Source organism: Mastomys coucha, unplaced genomic scaffold (assembly GCF_008632895.1).
Source record: "Mastomys coucha isolate ucsf_1 unplaced genomic scaffold, UCSF_Mcou_1 pScaffold21, whole genome shotgun sequence".
Taxonomy (NCBI): domain Eukaryota; kingdom Metazoa; phylum Chordata; class Mammalia; order Rodentia; family Muridae; genus Mastomys; species Mastomys coucha.
This window is the reverse complement of record NW_022196904.1, coordinates 1,726,634-1,743,096: the sequence shown is the minus strand read 5'-3', so window position 1 is coordinate 1,743,096 and position 16,463 is coordinate 1,726,634. Positions and strand designations below refer to the sequence as shown.

General features: G+C 49.7%; 2 protein-coding genes across 4 annotated transcripts in view; both read left to right on the top strand.

Annotated features, from left to right (window-relative positions):
* The window catches only part of LOC116104122 (receptor-type tyrosine-protein phosphatase H-like), a gene marked incomplete at its 5' end in the record, with an annotated part of 18,366 nt that extends 10,677 nt beyond the window's left edge, over positions 1-7,689 (top strand). Inside the window, 8 exons of the mRNA XM_031390911.1 lie at positions 1,902-1,992; positions 2,766-2,850; positions 3,971-4,047; positions 4,156-4,290; positions 5,546-5,668; positions 5,801-5,961; positions 6,849-6,984; positions 7,070-7,689. Coding sequence (XP_031246771.1) covers positions 1,902-1,992; positions 2,766-2,850; positions 3,971-4,047; positions 4,156-4,290; positions 5,546-5,668; positions 5,801-5,961; positions 6,849-6,984; positions 7,070-7,234 — 973 coding nt within the window. The remainder of the gene's footprint in view (positions 1-1,901; positions 1,993-2,765; positions 2,851-3,970; positions 4,048-4,155; positions 4,291-5,545; positions 5,669-5,800; positions 5,962-6,848; positions 6,985-7,069) is intronic.
* Positions 7,690-8,680: 991 nt separating this feature from the next.
* Positions 8,681-16,463, top strand: Syt5 (synaptotagmin 5). 3 transcript variants are annotated; one of them, XM_031385116.1, is made up of 9 exons: positions 8,683-8,912; positions 9,895-9,997; positions 10,492-10,664; positions 12,845-12,964; positions 13,096-13,263; positions 13,628-13,795; positions 14,067-14,184; positions 15,016-15,149; positions 15,920-16,463. In XM_031385116.1, the coding sequence occupies exons 2-9, from the start codon at positions 9,919-9,921 to the stop codon at positions 16,118-16,120; spliced, it is 1,161 nt and encodes a 386-aa protein (XP_031240976.1). In that variant the 5' UTR covers positions 8,683-8,912; positions 9,895-9,918; the 3' UTR covers positions 16,121-16,463. The 3 variants fall into 3 exon arrangements, with proteins under 3 accessions (XP_031240978.1, XP_031240976.1, XP_031240977.1); XM_031385117.1 differs by having other exon boundaries at positions 9,855-9,997; XM_031385118.1 differs by having other exon boundaries at positions 8,681-9,997; positions 14,070-14,184.

Below are 16,463 nucleotides of genomic sequence, written 5' to 3'. Positions count from 1 at the left end.
TAGCCACAGCTGGAGCCTGGGTCCTCTGAACAGAGACTCTGGTGTGGGTTTTCACAAGATGATCAGTGGATTCCTGATAAGGAGACTTGCTCAACACAGTCTCTTTCCAGAGGTGGGGGTCAGGTAGCTGTAGGTCTTGGAGATGGCATCAAAGGTGGCCTTGGCAAAGTTGCCCAGGGTGGCAGTGCAGTCTCTAGCTGAAGTATAGCAGTCATCTATCGGCCATCATCAGGAGCTTCTTGGGCACAGGAGCAGAGACAATGCCAGTGCCTCTGGGGGCAGGGATGAGACGCACCAGCACAGAGCCACAGCGGCCTGTCACCTTGCATGGAACAGTGTGGGGCTTGCCAATCTTGTTCCCTCAGTAGCCTCTCAGCACAGGGATGATGGAAAGCTTGGCCAAGATGATGGCCCCTCGGATAGCAGTGGCAACCTCCTTGGAGCACTTAACACCAAGACCAGCATGACCATTGTAGTCCCCAGTAGCGACGAATGCCTTGAACCTGGTCCGCTGGCCAGCCCAAGTCTGCTTCTGCACTGGCATGATTTCAGAACCTCGTCCTTTAGGGATGCATCCAGGAAAAAGTCAGTGATCTCAGTCTCCTTAATGGGCAGGGAGAACAGGTAGATCTCCTCCAAAGACTTGATCTTCATGTCCTTAACCAGGCGGTCTAGCTTGGCGACGGGGATCCACTCCTTGTCTTCAGCTTTACCTCTGAGACCGCGGCTCCTAAGACCTCTGCTGAATCCTCCGCAGAAGCCGCTGCGGCCTCCTAATCCTGGGCCCCCGGGTCCTCCGGGCCTTCCCCCTGCACCATCATCTGCCATTTGGTGTCTTCCAGAAGAAGAAAAAGTCTCCTCTTTTTTTTGGACAGATTTCTTTGTGTAGCCTTGGTTGTTCTGGAACTCTCTTTATAGACCAGGAAGGCTTTGAACTCACTGAGATCTGCCGGCCTCTGCCTCCTGAGTGCTGGGATTAAAGACGTGCTCGACCACCATGTTTCTTGTATTATTATTTTAAGGAAGCTTTCATTATGTAGTCCTGGCTGGCCTTAAACTCTTGGTGCTTCTCCTGCCTGTGTCATGAACACTGGGCTTTTGATCATGCCACTAATGGACACTTGTATTGCTTGCACCTTTGGGCTGCTGTGGGCCACACTACTGTGTATACAGATGAGTCAGTAATAATCTTTGACACTTTTCCTTAAGAGTATTTTAGTCGGGGCACTGCTAGATCAAAATCATGGTAACTCACTACATAGACCAGGCTATCCTCAAACTCACAGAAATCTGCCTGACTCTGTCGCCCAAATGCACTGGGCTTCATTTACTTTTATGTTTCATGAGTATATATGGCATGTGGAGGTCAGAAGACAACCCAGGGGAGTTGGTCCTCTCCTTGCAGCTCGAGGCTACCAAGGATGGAACTCAAGCAGCCAGGCTCTGTGTTGGGACCCTTAACTGCTGAGACATCTTGCCAGCCCCAAGTTGCTTAAAGTCTTTTTAATTGGAATTTTGTTTTTGTTTTTGTTTTGTTTTTTTGAGACAGGGTTTCTCTGTGTAGCCCTGGCTGTCCTGGAACTCACTCTGTAGACCAGGCTGGCCTTGAACTCAGAAATCTGCTGGCCTCTGCCTCCCAAGTGCTGGGATTAAAGGTGTGTGCAACCACTGCCTGACTTGAATTTTTATTTATCTGGGTTTTTTTTATATATGAGTGTTCTGTATGCATGTATGCCTGTGTGCCAGAAGAGGCATTGGATCCCACTATAGATGGTTGTAAGCTGCCATGTGGTTGCTGGGAACTGAACTCGGGACCTCTGGAAGAGCATCCAGTGCCCTAAACCACTGAGCCATCTCTCCAAGCCAAATCCTTGTTTGCTTTACCCTTCTTTCCACCACAGCTTCCCAGGGGATATCCTGGCCAAACACTTTGCTGACCATGTCAAGAAGAATGAAAAGGACAGTAACTGTGGATTTGCTGAGGAGTATCAGGTGAGTGAGAACAGGTGTATCAGAGCTGGTTGCCTCCTTGGGTCTCTCTTGTCCTACTTTTTAGAGGGAAGGTTTCATTACATAGTTCTGGCTGGCTCTTGGTGCTCTTCCTGCCTCCGTGTCAAGAACACTGGGTGAGAGATTATTGACTAAAGCACAGACAACAACCTAACAGTGACTAAACCACTGAAGAAAATGGGTCGTCTTTCTCCAGCAACCAACAGCTGCCTGCAGACCATCTATAAACCTCACCTCCTTTTTAAGACAGGGTCTCATGTATTCCAGGATACCCTGGAATATGCTATATAGCCAAGGATGACCTTGAACCTACAGTCCTCTTCCTGACTTCTTACCTGTTGGGATTGAAGGTGTGAAGATTATGCTGTGCTGGGGATCTGACCCAGGGCCTTGCGCATGCTAGGCAAGCACTCTGCCAAGTGAACCATATGCTCAGCCTATCTCTTTTAGTCATACAGAAACTGTCAACCATGTTTCTTTCCCACTCTCTGAAACCCTCAGGCAATGATGGATACTTGGTTTAATAATACAAGGACCATCTGATACTGCACCTAGCACATCTGTATGAGAAAACCCTCAATTCTACTAAATCCTCACAAGTATCCCAAGGTGGAGGGTCATATATCTCCAATGTTTGTGAGTGCTAGAGTCCCAAGATTCAGTGGATAAACAGAAGAGGGTGCGCGGAGTTGTGAGGGCATTGGAGGAAGGCAAAGAAAACATGTGAACCTCTCTCTCTGTCTCTCTGCCTCTAGCAATTGGCTCTGGAGGGTCAAGGCCAGTCTCAAATGATGGCTCTAGAGAACATGTCCAAGAACCGCTACAGGAATGTACTGCCTTGTGAGTTTCTGGTGTCTGCACCTTCATCTGTCTCCCATGGAGTCAGCCAGAACCCCATTCCTGAGATCTCTCTCTCTCTCTCTCTCTCTCTCTCTCTCTCTGTCTATTCATCCTCATCTCTTTGTCTCTGCCTCAAATTTGTGTTCAAGCATGTGTATCTAGGTTTTCATGAATCTGTGTTGGCCAGAAATCAACCTCAAATACCTTCTTCAGTCCCTAGCTACTTAAAAAATTTTAATTTATTATTTTTAATTTTTATTCTTCGTGTGTGTGTATGTGTGTGCATATGTGTGTATGTGTGTGCATATGGGTGTGTGTATGTGTGTGTGTTGCATGTGGATGCCCATGGAAACCAGAAGGTTTGCATTAACTGGAGCTGATTTCCGGATGGTTCTGCATCACCCAACATGAGTGTCGGGAACCGAACTCAGGTCCTCTGCAATAGAACCAAATGCTCTTCTAGTATCCACTAAGCCATCTCCCCAGGACTGTAGTTTATAGTGGAGGTCAGAGGACATCCTGCACCAATCATTTTTCTCCTTCCACCATGTGGGTACCAGGGATCAAACTCAGTCCATCAGGTTTGGTAGCAAATGCCTTTACCGGCTGAGCCTTCTTTGCTGTACTGGAACTCACTCTGCAGAACATGCTGGCCTTGAACTCACAGAGATCTGCTTGTCTTGCCTTTGCCTCCTGAGTGCTGGGATTAAAGGCACTCACCACCACAACCCAGCTGATTCTCCCACCTTTACTCCCAAGTGCTTGCTTTACAGGTATCACCAAACCTGGTTTTATATACAGTTCTGGGGATCCAACTCAGGGTTTTTTGCATAGTAGACAAGCACTTTCCCTACTGACTAAGCCATAAACCCATCCCTATCTTGTTTTTGGAGACCTCATTTCCAGTAGTCTGGAACTTACCAAGTCTGGCTGGCCTATAAGCCTAAGGTATCCTCTTGTCTCTTCCTCCTAAATTCTTGGTTTTCGAGCACATGCTACAATGCCCAACTTTTTGTTATAGTTTCTGGATCTTGAACTGAGGTCAGTTTACCAGCTGAGCTGTCTCCCCAGACACTCTTTCAGCCTGCTTTTCATTGCTAATACTGGTGTATTTTCTTAGATGACTGGTCCCGGGTTCCCCTGAAGCCCCTCCACGAGGAACCAGGCTCTGACTATATCAACGCCAGCTTCATGCCTGTAAGGTGGCAGCGGGGTGCGGCACTCAATGAGCCTGGAGAAATAAAGAACTGAAGGGGGGGTGATCATCTGATGACCTCCCTTGACATGCCTGCTTCCTTCAACTAGGGTCTCTGGAGCCCCAAGGAGTTCATTGCAACCCAGGGTCCCCTGCCTCACACTGTGAGTGATTTTTGGCGAATGGTGTGGGAACAGCAGAGCCATACCCTGGTCATGCTAACCAACTGCATGGAGTCTGGACGGGTGAGAAGAGATTTCTGCCCTGGTGCTAACCTCTGAGCACCAACCTTTGACCAGCCCCACCCAGACACTAACTGGGTGCAGTCCCTTCTACATGCCTCTGCATCTCTCCACTATAATTCTAGCCATCTTCAACACGCACCCACCCCCTCCACCTTTTATAATGTCCACAGGTTCATGTTCTGCTACTGTGAGTAAATGCCACGGACTGAATATAGAACAAAGGTTTGTGTGGCTTATGCTTCTGGAGGGTGGGAAGTTGAAGAGCATCCAGAGAGGGTCTTCATTCTGCAAGATGGAGAGTACCACATGGGGAGGCAGAGCCAGTGTTCCCCCTCAGTTCTCTTTCTCACCATATACAATCAGGTCCTACCCTCAGGACTCCATCTAATCCTAGTTTCTTGCAATAGACTCCCATCTCCAAATACCATCCATGCACGAATTTGGGAATGAGGCTCTCAGTACATAAGTTTTGAGCGGAGGCACATTCAAATTATATCAAGGCTCCACAAACCTTGAGATTTAGGAGTCCTTTGGCCCAATGAATCTTTTAGACCTGGTACCCATGGGTCCTGCCTTGTCGCCAGGGCAGCAAGCATAGTCAAGCCTTGATTAGAAGAGCCATATGGAGAGGCTGGCTCTTGTTTAATATGCATGAGGCTGTGGGCCCAATCCACAGCATTGTATAAACCTGTGAGGTGAAGCAAGCCTATAACCACAGCGCTCTGGAGATGGAGGCTCCAGAAGTCAAGGGAAGATCAAAAGTCAAAGTCATCTTTGACTTCAAATCAAGCTCAAGAGCAGCCTGTGATCTGAGATCTTAGGAAGGGAAAAAGAGGCAGAACATGCAAAAGGTATCTTGTTCTTAGGGCTGGGGAGAAAACCCAGTGGATAAAGGACATGTAAGCCCAAGGACCAGAGTTTGGATCCTGAGAACCCACACTATTGCCAGGGGAGCATAGTGACTCACTTGTAAATCTAGCCTTTGGGAGGCAGAGAAATGGAACCTCTTGACCAAACTGGCCTGCCAGACTAGCCATCTTGGGCAAGCTCTGTGTTCAGTGAGAGACCCCTGCCTCAGTGAGTACAGCATAGAACGGTTGAGGAAGACTCCGGAAAACAGCCTCAGGCATCCACAGATGTATACACACACAGGCATATTCATTCCCACAGGGTACCAACCCCCCCCCCCCCAACACACACACACAAAACAAAAAGTGCACTGCTCTTTGCTGACTGTCCTTGTCTCCTTTCCCAGGTGAAGTGTGAGCATTACTGGCCCCTGGATGCTCAGCCCTGCATTCACGGGCAGCTGCAGGTAACGCTGATTAGCGAGGAGGTGTCAGAAAACTGGACAGTGAGGCATCTTCAGCTCTTCCATGTGAGTCCTTCTAACCCTACCAGAACCCCTCAGGAGGTCTCCCTGCAGTGTGTGTCCCAGAGAATCTCTTATTAGGCATAGAAACTTCTGGAGCCTCTACCCACTCCCTCCTCAGCCCTCACCTCCTTTCAGATGGGAGAAAAGCAGACTCTCTCTGTGCGCCAATTCCACTACCTGGCCTGGCCAGATCATGGAGTTCCTTACTCCCCAGACCCCTTGCTGGCTTTCCAAAAGGTGCTTCGGCAATGGTTGGATCAGACCATGGATGGAGGTCCACCCATTGTGCATTGCAGGTGAGTGTCACCCTGTCACTCTGCTCCTGTCCCCAGGGACTCAGAATCCATCACAGACAAGCACACATACATAAAATTAAAAGTCAAATAATGCTGGGCGGCGGTTGTGGCGCATGCCTTTAATCCCAGCACTTGGGAGGCAGAGGCAGGCGGATTTCTGAGTTCGAGGCCAGCCTGGTCTACAGAGTGAGTTCCAGGACAGCCAGGGATACACAGAGAAACCTTGTCTCAAAAAACTAAAAAAAAAACAAAAACAAAAAACAAAAAACCCAACCCCCTAAAACAAAAACAAAAACAAAAACAACCAACCCCCCCTCCCAAAAAGTCAAATAACATCAAAAAGTAATTTTGGGGCTGGACATGGTGGCATACCTGTAATCCAAGCACTTGGGAGGCAGAGGCAGGTGGGTCTTTAAGTTCTAGGCCAGCCTGGTCTTCAAACTGAGTTCCAGGACAGCTGAGACTACACAGAGAAACTCTGTTTTGAAAAACCCAAACCTCTGACAGGGGTGGTACACACTTGTAGTCCCAGGACTCAGAAGGCAGAGTTAGTCAGATCTCTCTGAGTCTGAGGCCAGCTTGGTCTGCAGAGAGAGTTCTGTGAGAGCTAGGGCTACACAGAGAAACCCTTTATGGACAAACAAAACAAAACAAAACAAACAAGACAACAAAAACCCACTCTTGACTAACTAACAAACTGAAATTCTTGTGAATTTCAGTTCCAAACCTGTTATTAGCTCTATGGCTGGTGACATCCCCTTCCTCAGTTTTCATTTTGCCATCTGTAAAGTGGGTGTGTTGATACATCTTATTTTCATGCTTGGGAACACTGCAATTTCAGCACCTCCCTGCCCCAGAGGCCTGATCTCTTCTTGTCCCTTGCCTAGTGCTGGTGTGGGCCGGACGGGCACCCTAATTGCACTGGATGTTCTGCTGCGACAGCTGGAGTGTGAGGGGTCGGTGGGTCCCTTCAGCTTTGTGAAGAAGATGAGAGAGAGCCGGCCACTGATGGTGCAGACAGAAGTGAGGAGCTTTCGGGAGACAACATGGGTGTGGTGGGGGATGTGGGACCTTCAGGAAGCATCCCTCATTCTTGCATCCTCCCCAGGCCCAGTATGTGTTTCTCCACCAGTGCATCTTGAAATCCCTCCAGAAGCCAGCTCCAACCCTCGTCCCAAAGGAAGCAACGCATGAGAATGTGGCAAGCTTAGTTTATGAGAATGCATCTGCCATCAAGGCCCAAGAGTCTGAGGTCTTAGCTTCTCGGTGCTGAGCCCAGACACAGAAATACTCAGGCCAGATCTGGACCTGCCCTGGAGCCCAGATACCTGGGCTTCAAGAGAACTGAGGATTGAAGTCCAGCTTCCCCAACCCCATGGGAGGAGGCCACTGGAAAGCCATCTCCTGTGGTCTAAGGGCAGGAAGGGGCTGGTGTACTTCAACTTTGAGCCCTGTGAGAGGTGGAGCCTAAGCACAGGGGTGACAGGTAGCTACGGCCTGGGTATGCAGGCTCTCGAAGCAACAGGCTGGAACCTGGATTCAAAAGAAGGAATCAGGGTCTGGAATTCTACCTGAGGAGCAAAGGCAGGCAGGTACTTGTCCCCTTTTACCTCAGAAACCAAATCAGTCTCCTTTAATCTGAGCTAAAGGGATTTGTTTGTGGTCTCCCGTGCCCCACACCTGTACATTCTTTCCTTCTATATAATTTATTAAACTGTTCTCCCTGAAGGTGGCTAACGGATTTTTGTCTCTGAAGATAACACTGGGGTGGGGGGGGGTTCCAAACACCTATGCAGGGCACATTATATTCCACCACCCCCTAAAAAGTACAGGATTTGGGCTGGGAGGACAGCCCAGTTAGTAAAGTGATTGCTTTGGAAACATAGGGATCTAAGTTTGGGCCCCAGAGCTCATGTGGAAAAGCTGGGTGTAGCAGGGCTTGCTTATAGTGGCAGAGGTGAGCAGCCAGTGATAGACAGATCCCTGAGGCTTGATGGCCAGCCAGCCTAGCCTAATCAGTGTGTTCCAAGCCAGTGAGAGACCGTCTCGAAAAACAATCTAGATGAGGATACTGAGATGGCTCAGCTGGAAAAGACCCTTCCTGTAAAGCCCGATGACCTGAGTTCACCACCAGGACCCAGATGGTGGGAGAGAGCCAACAGCCTTCAAACTGCCCTCTGACCCCCACATACCCACTCCCCCATACAAATAAAAAGCGTAATGTAATTTTTTATAAGGTGGATGGCGCCTGATGGAAAACATGACGAGTTGTCTTCTGACCTTCACACACATGCACACGCACATGAATGTGCACCACTATACACACTAACACACATGTGCATGCACACACATATACACAAGAAGTATAGGTTGTGTGTTGGCTGCGGCCAGGGACATAATAAGGTTATGCTTCCTGGGATTGGGTAAGGGAACATGATGTCTGAGAGAGCAGAGATGCTGGCGGCTCCAACTCCTTGCCTTGAGAATCTGGATAGCTAAGTATCTTGGGTCTCCAGAGAGAGGGTTTTCATAGGTTCTAAAACCGAATGCCCTGGAATCCAGTTATTTGTATTGTAAAAAGTGTGTGTGTGTGTGTGTTGTGGCGGCTGGTACTCAGTGTAGATGTCCAATGACTTAGGCAGACGTCAGAACATTCTAGGGTATTAAGATCAACGTACGTGGGCGCCATGGTGGTTCTCGGGTGTGGCGGGCCGAGGGGCGGAGCAGGGCGTTCTCCCTTCTCCGGGGCAGATCACGCACGCACACATATGCACAAATACACTCGCGTGCGCGCGCTCCCACACAGGGGCGCAGACATTAGCCTGGCTAGGCTCAGCCGCGCCCCCACCCTGCCAAGCTGTGTGATCTGCACACACGGGAAAGCGCCATCCACCCACGTGCTGGGGGCGGGGTCCCGGCAGCCCACAGCACCTCCAGAAGGCACCTAGCAGGTAGGAGCAGTTGGGACCCTCTGTCCAAGCCACATCCTCAGTCCCATTGGTGGTGGTGGTGAGGGGGGACCGGCGTGTGTGAGAGGAATGGAAGAGGGTCGCTGACAAGGGTCAACTCTGAGCGGCAGGTTGGAGCCCTAACCGAGGAGATTGCATGTGGAGAGGAGAGACAGGTGTGGAAACAAAGGGAGCAGGTTGGTAGTCAAAAAAGCAAAGAGAGACCGAGAGAGACAAGCTAAACAACAGAGGGCAGTAGAGGCACGGACGAGAAAAGGTTGTGGGGGACAGAAAAGGGAAGATGTCTGTCTGGGGTCGAGAAAGAAGAGGTGGCCGAGACGGTCACAAGACAGGTGTGAAGACATAGGGTGCACGCGAGAGACTCATGAGCAAGAGGATGTGAAGGCCCAGCAGAGGTACCGGGGCAGGTTTTCCACTTTACCGGCAAGAATGGTGGTGCAAGGGGTCCCATGAGGAGGGAGGAGCCGCTGTGGATTCACAGATCACAGGCCGCCCTCGCTGGGCCACGGGATCCCGGACCTGTATCCCATGGACCGGCACCGCCCGGACTTCGTTTCTGTGCGTCAGTCCCTCCCGTTGCCTTGGCAACAGGTTCGTTGCCCAGCAACCAGCACTGCTATCACCGGTGCTGCCTGGAGCCTGGCGGTAGCTCAGGGCAACAGTGGTCTGCTGGTTCCCACGCCTGCCTGCGCCCATTTCCGGTTCAAGCCCTTGGGAAGAGCAAGGAAGGGGTAGAAGAGAATGGATGGGAAAGAGAATGGATGGGGTGGCATACCGTGGGAGTATCCCTTTGTGATGGAATTGGGTCACCCAAAGCCCGCCATTGGCGTGAAGAGGCTGAGATTAACTCCCAGTGTGCATCAAAAATCAATGGGACTTAGGGTTCTTTGATGCGTGAGAAAACTCATTGGATGCTTTGGGTAGGAGTGGGGTTGGGGGATAGAGTATTTGGGTACCTCTGCAGGAAGCACCGCAGGACCCCGACGCCATGTTCCTGGAACCCCCGACCCCAGGGTCTCCAGCACCTGAGAAACCTCCAGACTCCAGCCGCATCAGGCAGGGCGCAGGTGAGGAAACCCTGGGCTAGCCTTAGAGGAAAGCCTCTCAGGATCCCCAGAGAAGGGTCTCAGTTGCAGACTCGGGTGAGTAGGCTGGAAAATCCGGCAGGGATCGTGGGTCGGTATCCCAGACGACTAGACTCTGAAATAGTGAGGAAAACCAGAAATGGATCGCGGGTGTGGCATGGAATGGGATCAGAAGTGGATGAATGGGAACAGGCCCAGGAGTGAGCAAAGCTTCTAAAAGCAGTAGGGGGCGAGCAGAAATTACGATGGGTGTACAGACATCAGAATTATAAGAAAACAAATTATGTTGGCTTGGGTTAGGGCATAAACTTGAGCTTTGTAGGCGAGATTGGTTGGAAGGAAAATTGGGATTAAAATCTAATGGAGTTGGGTGTAGGAAAAACCAGGCTAGAATCAAACTGCTGTATGGAATCAAGACTGAATTAGCCAGCCACCTTCCCAGTGCTTCGATACATGTCATGTTCATCCTTCTGCAGTGCCTGCCTGGGTCCTGGCTACCATCGTGCTGGGCTCAGGCCTCCTGGTCTTCAGCAGCTGTTTCTGTCTCTACCGGAAGCGCTATCGAAGACGGATAGGCAAAAAGAGTCAGGCTCAAGCCCAAGTCCATCTTCAGGAAGTGAAGGAGCTGGGCCGGAGTTACATAGATAAGGTGTGACACAGCCCATGACACAGCCCAACCTCTCAATCCTTCCCTTTGCACATTCCCTGCCCCCTTGAATGTCCTCGCTATCTTCTGTCCTTGACCCCTTCACTTCTTAATCCTACTTTATCCACTGGACTGTGGGGATCAGAGCTAGCAACTATCCACAAGACCTCTCTTGCCTAAGCTGGATTTGACGGTGTACATGTAGAATCTCAGCATTTGGAGAGGCCCAGACTGTAGGATTGCTCTGAGTTCAAGGTCAACCAGAGCTATCTAGAGCCTGCAGTATCAATCTGGGCTTCAAAGTGAGACTTTATCTCAATCAAAACCAAACCAAACCGGGGCTGAGAACCTGGCTCTATACATGTCTATATCTCCTATAGTTAGAGTAGTGCTGGGGTGGGGGTGGGATGGTGGTAGAGACAGACGTATCTCTGGAACACCACGGCCAGCCAGTCTAGCAGAAATGGTAAACTCTACGTTCAGTGAGAGCTCTTGTCTTAAATATAAGGTGGAGAGTGATAGAGAAAGACACCCAATGTTGACCTCTAGCTTCCACATATAGGAATAGATTGTGTATACCAACATGCACAGACATACATTACATCACATCACCATACACACACACACACACACACACACACACACACACACACACACACACACACACGGGGGGGGGGGGATGGGCAAGGACTTAGATGGACTCTTCAAAAATAAAGGACTAGGGAGATGTATTAGTACTTGAAAGCACTTGTTCCTCTTCCATAGGACTGAGTTCTGTCCCTAGCTTCCATGCAGCCACCTGTAACTCCTGCATCAGGGTATCCAGTGCCTCTGGACCATGCAGCCACCTGTAACTCCTGCATCAGGGTATCTAGTGCCTCTGGACCTCGTGCATACCTGCTTTTACATGCACATGTCCATATGAAGACACACACTTACACATAATTTAAGATATAAAAATAAGTAGTAAAATAATAAAAGACAAGGCTGCAGAAATGGCTCATAAAGAGCACTGGCTGCTCTTACAGAGATCCTGAGTTCAATTCCCTGCAACCACATGATGGCTCACAAACACCTGATGCCCTCTTCTGGCATGCAGGTGTACATGCAGCAGAGCACTCACATAAAGTAAATGAATAAAACGAACAAAAGTAAATAAAATAAAAACAAATCTTAAGAAAATGTTAAAAAAAAAAAAAAGACAGCTGGGCAGTGGAGATACACTCCTTAATCCCAGCACTTGGGAGGCAGAGGCAGGTGGATCTCTGAGTTTGAGGCCAGCCTGGTCTACAGAGAGAGTTCCAGGATAGCCAGAGCTGCACAAAGAAAGCCTGTCAGGAAAAACCAATAATAACAACAACAGCAGCAGCAGCAGCGGCAGCAGCAATGATAATGATAATAAAAGACTCTGGTAGAATATTAGGTCTCTGAATGCAGAGTAGAATACAATCCAGGCAGTTTGGGGTCTCCAACCCTAAGGACCATTTTTCATCTGTTGGAACTACACCTTTGTTCTCTAGCCTCAAGTTCATGGTATTTAACATGTACTTCCCCTCCTTGCTCAACAAGTAGCTGTTATCATATTATTACCTATGAGGATTCCCTTTGGGGTCCTGGAACCCAGCCTCCATTCCTATTATTTAAGCCATCCTGTGTCAGAATCAACTCCATCTTTGTCAAAAAATGTAAATTCTGGATGTAATGTCACATAGACCTAGTGAATCGGAACGCCTAACGAGGTGGCCTTGGTATTTTGCCACTCCTCTCTGGTGGATTAGATTCACACTAGATTTTAGAATTGATGGCCTACGTTAAAAACAACAGCACTTATGTGCTAAGGGCCAACACGTGATAACTATACCATTTCTCCTGCACATTTTCCTGTGACAGTATCAATGGTGGTAATTTGTACTGTTATCCCAAATGCATTCATTAAGATGTGGAGGAATAAACAGTCCCAGAACTGTGTCTATTACCTGTCCATAGCAGACACCACTAATCAAATGCTGACAAATATGTTGCCTTTATGCTACCATGTCTCATTCCAGACATTACTAATCAAACAAGTGTTTAGACAATCATTGATGGCTTGGGGGAGGGATCTGTAAGCCTCCTGGGGCTTCTGGGCCTGGAGGGTACTAGTTTCAGGGGATAATTCCACCAGCTTGCCCCTGGTTTTCTAGGTTCAGCCTGAAATAGAGGAGCTGGACCCCTCACCCTCCATGCCAGGACAGCAGGTATCAGACAAGCACCAGCTAGGCCGACTGCAGTATTCACTGGATTATGACTTCCAGACTGGCCAGGTGGGTGTGAAGGAGGGTGAATGCTTTGGAGGGAGACAGTCTCAGGTACTCCAGTCCTCCCTTCCTAGTGGAAGACTCTCTGGGAAGAAGGCTGAGACTAGAGACCTCATGCTGTGCCTGGATACCTGCAGCTCTTGGTGGGCATCTTGCAAGCTGAGGGACTGGCGGCATTGGACCTAGGAGGTTCCTCAGATCCCTATGTTAGTGTCTATCTGCTGCCAGACAAGCGGAGGCGACATGAGACCAAGGTGCATCGGCAGACCCTGAATCCACACTTTGGAGAGACATTTGCCTTCAAGGTGAGTTCCTGTTGTCTTGGCCCCATGGTCTGTGGCCTACATCTAGCCCCTGGACTGCCAAGGACTGACCCCTTCAGCTTTTCCTGGAAGAAGACACAGCTCAGGTTGCAGTTGCCAGCTGGGTAGGGGGTGGAAAGCTGTTCACTGGGACCTAGTGTTATCCCTCAGAGCACTGTCAGTCAATTGCCTCGGTCGTTGTATATTACTATTTGTGTTCTGTTCACACGTTGGTTTCCTTCTGTGGACCCCTGTACTTTATTGAGGTCACTGAAACCTCACTGCCCCACTCTACTTCCACCTGAATATGCTGTCCTCCACTTCCTCTCTGATTTCCTACCCACCCTTTTGTATTCCCTTTCACCAGGTCCCATACGTGGAACTAGGGGGCAGAGTGCTAGTCATGGCAGTGTATGACTTCGATCGCTTCTCCCGAAATGATGCCATCGGGGAGGTGCGCGTGCCTATGAGTTCAGTGAACCTAGGGCGGCCAGTGCAGGCCTGGAGAGAGCTGCAGGTGGCTCCCAAAGAGGAGGTGAGTATGTGTGGCCCCTCTCTGGACCAATCAGATCATCACAGACTTTCCCAAAGTCTACAAGCCCCCCCCAACCCTGTTGTTTTGTTTCGTTTTTTTTTTGTTTTGTTTTTGTTTTTGTTTTTTCCTTTTTGCACAGATGCCAGAGGGCGAGCTAACTGGCTCCTAGAATAGACATCCCCGGAACTTGATTCTGGAGCATTCCATTTCAAAGCCAATGGGCAAGGAGCAGCAGTCCGACATGAGTGATAGGTTTCATTTCTCCTTTTAGCAGGAGAAGCTGGGGGATATCTGCTTCTCTCTCCGCTACGTCCCCACGGCCGGGAAGCTCACCGTTATTGTCCTGGAAGCTAAAAACCTGAAGAAAATGGATGTGGGAGGACTCTCAGGTGTGTGAGAAACAACACCAAAAAGTATGTGAGTGTGTGTGTGTGTGTGTGTGTGTGTGTGTGTGTGTGTGCTAGAATTTCTACTGCTGTGAAAAAGAGTATGGTCAAAAGAAAGTTGGGGAGGAAAAGGTTTATCTCATCTTACAACTCTTATGTCACATTCCATCATTGAATTTGAAGTCAGGGCCAGAAGTCAAACCCAGCGAGGCACCTGGAGGCAGGAGCTGAAGCAGAGGGGCAGGGATCAGTGCTGTTTCCCGGCTTTCTCCCCATGGCTTTCTCAGCCTGCTTATATCAGCAAGGACCATTTATCCAGGAATGACACCACCCACAGTGATCTGGTTCTCCCACATTAATCCCTACTTAAGAAAATGCCCCAGGGCTGGAGAGATGGCTCAGAGGTTAAGAGCACTGGCTGTTCTTCCAAAGGTCCTGAGTTCAATTCCCAGCAAACCACATAGTGGCCAATAACCATCTATAATGAGATCTGGTGCCCTCTTCTGGCCTATACGCATACATACAAGCAGAATGCTGTATATGTAGCAAATGAATCTATCTTTAATCAATCAAACGACAACAAAAACAAAAGCCGTTCAGAACAGAGAGTGTGTTTTTGCCTAAGGTTCTTGACCTGGAAGGTCTCTTAGCGGATAGAAGAACCCCATACTGCTGAGGGGGGATACAGATCTGGTTTCATCCGGAAAGGAGGGATCTGAGAGGTGAATGGGGGTTATTCTAAGGAGGTCCAAAGGAGAATCCTCAATGCTTCCACACAACCTGATCCCCACGAGCCCGGCAGTGGGGTGCTAAAGGAGGCCTTCTTCCCCCCAGATCCCTATGTCAAGGTGCACCTGCTCCAGGGAGGTAAAAAGGTTCGGAAGAAGAAAACCACCATTAAGAAGAACACTCTGAACCCCTATTACAACGAGGCCTTCAGCTTTGAGGTGCCCTGTGACCAGGTGCAGGTGAGTGCAGCCATGACCCTGCTTCCACCAGTGTGTTCCACCACAGGAGCCCCTGTGGCACGGGGATGAGAGTGGCCAAGGGAAAGAAGCCTGGATACACCAAAGAAGCCAGATCCGTCTCCATTTCCTCCACTGGAGACCAGGAAGCCTGGCCCTAAAACCTGGCCGTGGGCATGCTCTCCCCTAAGCAAGGCTTATAAGTGTGGACAGAATGCCTGTCCCCAGCAAGCCCTGTCCCCAACAAGCCCAGACATTCCATTTACTACAGAAAAAAGTCTTAATGTGATCGTTAGAGACAGAGCTGACCAGATTGTGGCTTGGTCGTGGCACCCACATCAAAGACTTGTATGTTTGCCCCTCTTCCAAACCCTGATCTCTAACCTCTGGGCAATGGATCCTGTGAATTTGTCACTGTAGAACTTTGTTTTAAACAAGGTGTCAGGGTGCACACCTTTAATCCCAGCACTCTTTAGGTCGAGTCATGGGAGCTTTATGAGTTTAAGGCCAGACTACTCTACACGACAAATACCAGGCTAGACCACTACATAGCATAGTGAGACTCTTTCCAAAAGAGAAAAGGAAGGGAAGACTGCCCCTTTCAAAGGAATAAAAGCCCCTGCCACCTTTTTGTCCTTTCCAACTGCCATGCCTCTCTGCCTCAAACTCCTGCAGCAATGTCTCTACATAGCCTGGTCACAGGGAGAAAATGACCTCTATGCGTGTCTCCATGCCTCCTTCCTATTTCCCTTCTTTTTCTCTGACCACTACAGAAAGTCCAGGTGGAGCTGACTGTTTTGGATTATGACAAACTGGGGAAGAATGAGGCCATCGGGAGAGTGGCGGTGGGCGCAGCAGTCGGTGGGGCTGGCCTACGCCACTGGGCTGACATGTTGGCCAACCCCAGGAGGCCCATTGCCCAGTGGCATTCTCTGCGGCCCCCTGACAGATCCAGGCCAATGCCTGCACCCTGATTTCCAACAGGCAAGCACCTGACCCCGGATACCTTGCTCCCAGCCCGTTATCCTTCTCCCCACATGCCTCTCCCTACTCCCCAAACATTGCATTCATTCCCACCTCCACATTGGAAATGTTTCCCACTTCCATCCAGTGCCACTCCAATACCCAGAAACCACAGTGATCCTGCGGGGAGGTGGGAAAGTCTGGCATCCCCTGCCCCAGGGTCCTACCCTCTGCTTTGACAATCAGCTGTGAAGCCTCGGACCTCCTTTCTCCCAGTCTCTTAGCTCTTCCTACACAGCTTGACCCCTGTGCTGCTCCTGGGGCCAAATAAATACTCAACAGCTTGGAGGCCCA

Bases quoted from the DNA above. Each gene is read 5' to 3' on its own strand.
- Syt5 (XM_031385116.1), top strand. From the start codon at position 9,919: ATGTTCCTGGAACCCCCGACCCCAGGGTCTCCAGCACCTGAGAAACCT. The intron at 9,998-10,491 runs GTGAGGAAACCC...ATCCTTCTGCAG, and splicing joins CCGCATCAGGCAGGGCGCAG to TGCCTGCCTGGGTCCTGGCT. The intron at 12,965-13,095 runs GTGGGTGTGAAG...GGATACCTGCAG, and splicing joins ATGACTTCCAGACTGGCCAG to CTCTTGGTGGGCATCTTGCA.